We start from the raw sequence: 9560 nt of genomic DNA on the forward strand, positions 1-9560 counted from the left end.
GTGCGTGTGTATGTGTGTGCGCGTGCGCGCGTGCGTGCTTGATGCTCTGCTGACTCCAAACAAGCACATAATTGAGTTGCCACAGTGGCTCATCACATGCAATTGTACTTCCTTACAAGACGGCCTCTCGCGCTCAACTCTGAGTTGACACAATGAAATAAAGGTGGATTTATGAGCGGCATTTTGATCAGTGCAGCCTTGGTGGTTGCCATTGGCAACCACGTCAGAATGCAAGAGACATTCTTGGAACGTGAATAGGTGGTAATATTTTTTGTGTATGGTGCTAGGGTAAACTCGTGTGTCTCAGTTGTGATTCGCATCTTCCATTAAAAGCTTTTAAAATATTTGCAAGGCTTATTTTCATGGTCACGGGGAGCTGGACGACATTCGAGCTGCTCAAGAAAAAGAAACCTGGTATTGCTCAAGGTGTACTGTTGAATTTTAGACGCATTTCCAAGCTGCCTTTTATTTCAACAATTCAAGAAAAGCCAAGCTAAAATCTTTTTGGGATGAGCATCATGTCATAGAGCAGTGGTCCCCAACCTTTTTTGCGACACTGACCGGCCTTTATATATATATATATATATATATATATATATATATATATATATATATATATATATATATATATATATATATATATATATATATATATATATATATATATATATATATATATATATATAAATAAATAAATAAATAAATAAATAAATAACACACTAATAATAAATATATAAAAAATTTAAATAAAATGATACGACTGGCATAAAAAAACAAATATAAACCACATAAAAATAAAACTCACCATTACGTTGAATTAGTGGGAGCACTGAGCTGAGAAACGATCCGGTCCCATCTCGGCGAAATCGGACACAATGACACCCGAAGTGTGCTGTTGATGTCCAATCTGTTCCGCAGCTTTGTTTTGGTCGCTTTTACCGCAGAAAATCCAGCTTCACAAAGGTAGGTTGTTGGAAAAGGAAGCAGGGTTTTCAGCGCTTTTGTGGAGACCATGTGCCGAAGCAGTTTTGAAGACTTCATTGCCTCAAACGTGACCTGTCGCCATATATTATGCAGAGTGGGCTTGGTGCGTCAGAGTCACTTGTGGCGATTAATCTAGATTTCAAGTAGGACTCCAGAAATTTTCTTTTAAATGCAGCTTTCCTTTTCTTAGAAGTCGTAGCCTCGTCTTCTTCTTCTTCCGTCTCCTCATTGGGCTTTTTTTTTCCCTTTCCGAAGAAGCGTTCCAAACATTTCTTGCTCATTTTTGCTTGCTTCGCAGGCTCGACTCAGGTGACATGTCACGTGACCGAAACGAGCGTCTTCACCTGAATTGCCCATTTTTAAAAATATTTTTCAAAATAAATTCTTACTCATTTTGCTAGCTCGATTGGGGAAACATGTGACGCGATTGGGACGAGCGTCTTGACCTGAATTAATTGATCGTCGATAAAAAAAAAATATATATACGTATATATAAATATTTTTTTCTGTGCAGCTTGGCGGCCCGGTACCAAGTGACCCACGGACCGGTACCGGTCCGCGGCCCGGTGGTTGGGGACCACTGTCATAGAGGGTTTCCAGTCAGGTTTTAAAAAGCTGCATAACACAGATTTAGCACTGTTATGGGTTTTTTAATGACGAGGATGTCATTTCTGGTTAATGACTGGAGTGTATGTTGTGTTTTGTTGGACGTGACTGCAGCATTTGGCAAGATGGACCGCAGTGTTCTGTTAGCGCGTTTGCAGCACCAAGTGGGCATTTGTGGTAGCGCTCTAGAGTGGATCAGATGCTGTTGGGCAGGAAGGACTTTTTAATGTTGTTCTTCGTTGCTGTTTTCAGTGTTTTTGCTACCCCTGGGTTACACGTTGAGAAAGTGCGGCGTTTCAGATGTCCTGCTAAGCAATAAGGACACATTCTCCTTCCCTCCCCTGCACATGCTTTAAAAAATTGTAAAGAAACTTCAAATCTTTATAGCCATAGCTATATGATGTTTTTTTATTACCATAGCACTATCTAGTGGCGATAAGAAACTCTCCGTCTTTTTCTTTTTATACTGCGCTGAACCTAATATGTCACAACCGCCTGAAAACGTACGTGCGTCATGCTCTAAATCGAATTTGTGTCTTTTTGGCAAAGTTTGTGCCTATTACGATGCCTATAATCTGAATTGCTACAATCTGACCCAAATGATCCTATATCACCAAGTGACGTTTTTGAGATATTACATGGTAGCTGTGTTGGCATGGTGCATACAAACACATCTTAGCTTGGTCAGCAAGTAAAAGGAATGGATTCCAATTTCTGAGTTCGGTGGTTACAGCACACTTGACCTCTTTTCCATCACTGTTAGCCATCTGTTGTGGCATCACAATAAAGCACAATTGGTGATGTAATCCTTGACAATACATGCTTTGCGTGACATTCCACGAGGCTTTAAACTATTTCTAGAAATATTACATTGTTAAATGCAATAATATAATAGCTATTTTGTAACATAATCTGTTTTTTTTTGTTCAACATTAAAAGTCCGTGCTGATGTCTGTCACGGGTGTTAACCATCACACTATTCAGTTGACAAAATAATTAAACTGGATTAAACTTGAGCCCTTATTATTAAAAACAACACAAAGTATAAAAAGATATATTTTATTTTTATTTTGGTTTCTTCCCCACCAGTAGTTTATCCACAATCAGACTGAAAGGAAATATAGTATACTAAGTTACATGAAATGCAGGGATTTTAGTATACGTATAGGCTACCACAATTTTATGGAGACGGCATATGTGCATACTTGATAGACTAATGCCATTATGACGACTGACAAGAGTATAATCCTCAATGTGGGATTGGGCTAGGTTTACATATAGGAAGGACAGTGGGATGAGGGTCTGGGAAACTTGTTAGTGAGCACAAACCAAACACAAAACCCAAACACTTTGCCATGGAACAGAACATTAAATTGTTTCACCCACCACTTTCCACAATTGTATTGTGCCCACTTGCTATAGATAACATTTAGCCACTCACAAGGCTGTGTAATCATTTACCCAGGTTTTATATGTGTATATATATATATATATGTATATATATATATATATATATATCCTTATACATACACAAACCCCATACATGTAATTAAAATACAAAAAAAATAAAGTGCCTTCTACTGACTCAACCACAATCTCTGAGAGAATGGTATTGATACAGTATGTTTGAGTTACAAAACAACAACAACACTAATTTTCAGATTGGCTGAGTCCATCAGTGCTTAAGAGAAAAGACCATCAGATGTAAGGCATGAATTGCAACTGTATTGTTGGCTGGGCATACCTGTGTCATAGGTAACATAATCAATATCTTAGTCGCAGGTAACCACCAAGTGGTTAGCAATCACGAAGCTAACCATTCATCCAATTCAAAACCAAAACTAATAATGTAGCACCACCTTAATCATGTTTTGTTAGACTTGACTGAGCTGATCAGTCCTGAAACCCTGATTTATATTTTAATACATTTTGAACAGATTGTGGTCATATCATACATGATTTGGGGGAAATGCGAAAAGGTGGGAATAAAACCGTGGGCTAAGGTGCGTCATGTATGTCAACATTATTAAAATGCTTTCTTGGAGCTTGAGAATGGTGCAACACGTGGCAGTGAAAACAAATGTCGAGCTAAAAGCTGATTCATAAAGATACTAAGTGGTAGTATGGAGGAAAACTGAACTGATGCTCTTAAACCGGCGTTTTTGATTTTACAAGAGTTATTCTTCTGCAGCATTTCAGCTGAGTGGGTATAAAAATAGACATTTGAAACCCTGAATATATGTCCTTGCGTGATTTTTTTCCAGAAAAACAAACAAACGAACAAACAAACACAATTTACACTTGTCCCACTTAGTGCGCACTGTCACATTTTTTATGACTTTTTTAACATTTTACTCCCATCTAAAACGTGTTCTGGCATTAGGTGGCGTTTTATACCCATTACAACACAGAATGGCAATTATGATATTGCCTTCAACAGCCTATAGCATTTAATTTTGAATACACTAAAATTACCTCAGCGTGCGTGACACCGATGTACAGGGGTAGGTGTGTGTGTATGTGGGGGGGGGGGCTTAAGTGTGATGCTGTTACATTAACATGTCTTTGTGGTGTCTGGCTATGTGTTGGCTCTTCTCCGAAGGCCTCCTGAAGCCCTTGGTGCAGTAGTCGCAGCGGTGGGGGTAGTCCTTGGTGTGAATGGAGATGACATGGCGCTTGAAACCCGAAGCGTCCGTACTGTTGTACTCACAATACTGGCACTGATAAACTTTCCTGCCGCTGTGAGTCTTCATGTGCTTCTTCAGCTCCGCCGGCTGCCGAAAGCCTCGCCGACATCGCTTGCACTTAAACGGGAGTTCCTTTGTGTGCAGGGAAAGAATATGGCGACTCAGGGTGAACGTGTCGGGGGCGTTGAAGTTACAGTGCCGGCACTGGTGCACCTTGCTCCCTTTGTGCGTCTCGGCGTGCTTCTTCAACTCGGAGGGCCTGTGAAAGCCTTTCTCACACACGTCGCACTGGTGGGGAAAGTCCTTGGTGTGCACGGAGATGATGTGTCGTTTCAGGTCGCTGGAGTTGGTGCTCTTGTGCTCGCAGTGTGGACACTGGTGCGTCTTGTGACCTTGCACCATCTCTATGTGACGCTGGAGTTCCCGTGCGTCTGCGTACGCCTGCGGGCAGTGGCTGCACTTGAAGGGCAGGTCTGCGCCATGCTTGCTTTTGATGTGAGTCTTAAGGTTGGACTGATCCGCACAGCGAAATTCGCAGTGCGGACAGTGATAGGGCTTCTCGCCCGTGTGGGTCCGCATGTGTTTCTTTAGCTCGGACGGGTGGCGAAAGCCTTTGGCGCACTCGACGCACACGTGCGCAAAGTTCTTGCTGTGCACGGCCAGCAGGTGGCGATTGAGAAGGCCCTGCTCTGCGGTCTCATAGTCGCAATACTTGCAGTGATGCAGCTTGGGCTCACGGTCCTTGACGATGAGCTTGTCGGAGCCCAGCGGGCTGGACTCGTGATAACGCCGGGCGTACTCCGTGTATTCCGGGGAGCGCTCGCTGTTGTGGCTCAGCAGCTTGTGACTCTCCAAATGGTTGTGGAAACTGATCTTCTTGTTGGTGGTGAAGTCACAGTCTGTACATTGGTACTTCTTCTTTAAGAGGTGGTCCGGGTGGTTTTTCATGTGGCATTTGAGGAAGCCTCGTGAGCGGAACTTCTTTCCGCATATGTGGCATGGGTAGACTGTCAGGGGCATGCCATCGGGCCCAATGATGACAGCTGAAATAGGGATTTGGGGGAAACGCACGTTTATTTGGCCCGTCATCAAAGCGTTACCATATCGAAAGGCAGGAAGAGGACGTGCATAGAGCTCTTACCGGTTTGACACTGCCTAACGTCCCCTTTCTTCTTTTTCTTGGCTTTGGGTTTGAGGACACGGTTTGGGGGTAAACCCTCTCGAATTTGAAGAAATGGTGTCGCTGTGCCATTCTTGACTTGATCTATTGTCTTACCTGCACAAATCCAGCAGAGAACATCACACTTACGTCTACGGCTCAATCTATTTGATATTTGCAGCCATCCAACTAAGTCTATTAAAAAGCACAAAAAGCTTTTGAGACAGAACCACAAGAACATACTGATGTCATCATCATCATCATCATCACTGTCCTCGTCGTCGTCATCCTCTTCAATTTTGGGCTGCTTCTTGACTGCCATGTAGACCATCTTGTCACGGCCAACTCCAAGTCTTCCAGATGAGGCGGCTTCAAGATCAGGGTGGCCATTTTGATAATCATCCTCAGTTATCACCTCTGTTCCACCTAGAAAAACAAGGTGGAGGGTGGGGTTAATTATAATCAACACTCACGTAAAACATTCCATCCACGACTAGTTTAACGACTTGCCCAAATCATCATCTGCCTCAGCCTTGAAAATGTAGACTTTGATGACTTCTGCGGTAGAGTCTTCCTTGCAGTCCTTGTCTTCCATCACCTCAGTGCTAATCTCAAGAGGGGTGTCTCCTATGTCCAGCTTCTCTCCCACCTCATCCACTAAACAGCAAAAAGATTCAACCTCAAAAAAACGGACAGACACAACTAGAAACACTGTCTGAGACCGACGACAATCCTACGGGAGATCATGAGGTAATCTTCGGAGCTGCTTCTGCCGTCATCATCTTCATCCATCTGCAGGGGAACCCCCTCAGATGGAAGTTGCTGATGAATGATGGTCTCCGCATTGGCTTCTGTCACCATCAAGCCCTCTGCGACAAGTTGATGGTCTAAAGTGTTATCTTGGTGATCCGAGAGAAGCTCTGCAACAAACACCTGGTCTGACATGTCATCGTGGTGGTTGGCATCCTGGATAAGGTCTGAGGTTAGCACGTGGTGGTGTTCTAAAGCCGCCTCTATCGCAACCTCGGTTCCAAGGATGTTTTCCGGCATGATCACACTATGTTCTGAGTGAACCATGTCCTCATTGCCGATTTGATGGCCGTCTACGTCTTGAGAGCGCAGGCTTTCTACGTCCACCTCCAGACCCTCCACAACTTCCGCTTCCAAGCCCTCCACTTCCACTTCCTCCTCAAGGCCCTCAACAACATGAGCTTCCAGGTCCTCCACATCGACTTCGGTTTCCAGTCCTTCGACTACATGTGCCTCGAGACCCTCCACCTCGACTTCTCCTTCTAGGCCTTCCACAACCTGAGCCTCCAGCTCTACCACTTGTGTCTGTAGCCCATCAACCACCTCTGCCTCCAGACCCTCGACATCTGCGTGTAAACCTTCGACAACTTCAGTTTCCAGGCCTTCGACGACCTGAGTCTCCAGACCCTCCACCTCTAGGCCGTGTTCCAGGAGGATGCCCTCGTCCGTCATCACGTCAGAAAGAAGCATGCCCTCTGGCACAGACACCACGATGTGATCACCGTCGATGTGTGCCAAGCCACCCATCCCTGCAACTGTTAAAACGAGAATGAATGAGATCTACATTTCATTTTGTTCTTGTATGACAGACAGTAAGAGTTTTAAAAAAATCTTTATTGTGAGGTGCATCACTAACAACAGTGTTTATTACCTGTTCTTATTCATGCTTAGTCAATTGAGTATTAATGAACATAATATAAGCATAATTATCTTTCGCTTATACATATATAACTATCCATCTGATTGATTTCCATACGGCTTGTCCTCATTGGGATCAAAATTGAGCTGGAGCCTATGTAGCCTCCCCCCGCCCCCTAAACTGATCATGATTCAGTTACTGGGTATCTAATATGTCAAAAAATAGGCAAAAACTGCAGATGACTGCTTTCCACAGTAAAAGCCGACATTTACAAATGTCATATTTTGACTGAACACAAAAAGATAATCAGTGCGTTTTTATGTGAATGACTACAGAACTCATATATTTACTTATTTATACTTTTATTTTTCTGTCCATCTTTATGAATCCTCTCAACACATTTGTTTTTATTCTTTTACAGTTTTATTGTGTTTACTGCACTGATGTTTAAGATATTGTTTTAACTGTCTTTTTATAAAAAAAAATTTCCATGTACGGCACTTTGTATGCAGCGGTGGTTGTTTTTCAACTGCTTTGTAAACATTGTAGGGTTGAGGTTTAATAACTGTGGCAATTTCTGCACCAGAATAATTAGCTAAAACACTTAATTAAATGCACATTACCACCCACCAAAGTCTTGCATGATCATAGCGTGGGGCATCTTCAGCTCCTGTGTGTGTAACTCCAACACACCGCCTCCTTGGTCCATGTTTAACACCGGCAAAAAGAAAACAGCCTGAAAACTATAAGATATTAATCATGAGAGGTGTGAGTGATCAAGTAGTTGGTAAAAGTGTCATGCATCATAAAAACAATACATATACAGTATATGGAGATGATACATTAAATACCTTCACATTCGATGCGCAGAACCATAAAATAAAAACAGCATATTAGATGTGTGACTTCCCACCAATGCAATTGATCCCTCTGGTAAAAACAAAGCACAGCCATTAGTAGTTACAGTAACAGTACACAACATTTGGATCAATAATAATGATCATCCTCATAATTATAATAATAATAATAATAATAATGTGTTTTCCAATTCAATATTCCCAAAAGATGTATGCTTCAGAGGTAATTACAGTGCAAGAAACACACTGGAGAGCACTCAGAAAGTGAGATGGCATGTTATTGACGACTAGCTCCGTCCCCTGCCATGCAATAGTATTACAGGCATCCTTAACCTGGTGCATTCAACTGTACACCCGGAGCAAGTTGCACCTGATGGCGAGGTTTCCATTTGAGGAAAGGGAATTGCCCCGTAGGTGGGCAGGACTAGCCCGCCAGTGTTACCACTGTGGGAGTCCTCCGCAATGTTATCAGTGGGAGGAAATGCACTGTCGTCACGTCACTGCTCAATAACAAGAAAAATAAAAATCCTACGCTTTAGCTCAAGTGCGTTTAATGCCCATATTTTCCAGTTGATATGCATATAACAGTGTAGCCATAGTTTTATTTTGACGTGTAAATATGCCAGAATTTTGGCTAAGCTTAATGTACTGCAGACGTTATGCAATGCCTTCATAACGGCTGGCTCCCGCTTGCTTACCCAGCGGAGCTAACTAGCTAACGAGCTACAACGGATCCGCCCAGCGCCATTTTGTTTTAGCATCACGGCTAAGCGTCTACGCTCGTTAGCAGCGTTAATAGCACACACCCCGACTTTGCACACTCGCTGCGGTGCAAGGATAACAGCGTCGCCGTAGAAGGCGACGTACTAACGTGTCAAAATGTATCCGTTTGATGTTTGCTTGAAACAACGCGCCCACGACCGCCCGTCTGGCTAGCTATTATGCTAAGCTAAGTGGCGCCGCCTTGTGCCGCATTATGTCCGTGTTGTTTTTTCCACGAGGCTCAAAGAGGCCCGCTACGGCCGACTGGGCCCTTGCGAATTAAACCCCACTCCATTCGGGTTGGTCCGAAGCGAATTTACCTGATAACGTCGTCTTCGGACTCTTTTGGTGTTTCTCCCCCTCCTCCGTTTTGTCTATTAATGTATTTGGTTTATTTTTGACGGTAAGCTAAGTGCGGCCTGCAGTTTTGGATCCCCGGGCACTCTTTGCTAGGCCTCGGCCAATCAGCTTGCTTCCTGACAAGCAGAGGGAGGGCGGGGGGCAGACAATGCGTGGCCTCGTTTACCGCTGATCCCTTACTATTTGCGTCATGCATAAGAGAGTAGTTACTCTAACATTCTATTAATGGGGACACATTATGCGCACTATGCTTGCGAACTAAACGTGGGTATTACCACGCGAAGCGTTAAAAAAATCCGAATTACCAACTAGTAGTTTTAGTTTACACAGATGAGGCCTGTAGGCCATTTTGTGACGATGGGTGTGGTAGCGTTTTTTTCGGTCACACACCCAGGAAACGACAACGTCCTGCTATGTTTGTGCAACTCTAGTAAGAGTGAAAACTATGTTAGCGTGATGCAAATACACAAACTAGC

The 9560-nt window shown here is 43.3% G+C and overlaps 1 protein-coding gene across 1 annotated transcript; it reads right to left on the reverse strand.

Moving 5' to 3' along the window:
* Positions 1 to 2635: 2635 nt before the first annotated feature.
* Positions 2636 to 9242, reverse strand: znf711 (ZFX family zinc finger ZNF711). The gene is made up of 8 exons (XM_088358559.1): positions 9045 to 9242; positions 7957 to 8035; positions 7736 to 7848; positions 6174 to 7001; positions 5947 to 6093; positions 5680 to 5862; positions 5419 to 5553; positions 2636 to 5320 (listed from the first exon to the last, which is right to left on the reverse strand). Exons 3-8 carry the CDS (start codon positions 7812 to 7814, stop codon positions 4140 to 4142), a joined length of 2553 nt encoding a protein of 850 aa, XP_088214685.1. The 5' UTR covers positions 7815 to 7848; positions 7957 to 8035; positions 9045 to 9242; the 3' UTR covers positions 2636 to 4139.
* Positions 9243 to 9560: the final 318 nt, after the last annotated feature.

Source organism: Syngnathus floridae, chromosome 1 (genome assembly GCF_059516105.1).
Source record: "Syngnathus floridae isolate MCC-2025c chromosome 1, RoL_Sflo_1.0, whole genome shotgun sequence".
In the NCBI taxonomy this organism is placed as follows: Eukaryota; Metazoa; Chordata; class Actinopteri; order Syngnathiformes; family Syngnathidae; genus Syngnathus; species Syngnathus floridae.

Excerpts from the sequence above, each read along its gene's own strand:
- znf711 (XM_088358559.1), bottom strand. The coding sequence starts at position 7,814 with ATGGACCAAGGAGGCGGTGTGTTGGAGTTACACACACAGGAGCTGAAG. Across the intron at positions 6,094-6,173 it reads AGATTACCTCATGATCTCCC|TGGATGAGGTGGGAGAGAAG; the intron begins GTAGGATTGTCG and ends TTTGCTGTTTAG. Across the intron at positions 5,863-5,946 it reads TGAGGCAGATGATGATTTGG|GTGGAACAGAGGTGATAACT; the intron begins GCAAGTCGTTAA and ends TTGTTTTTCTAG.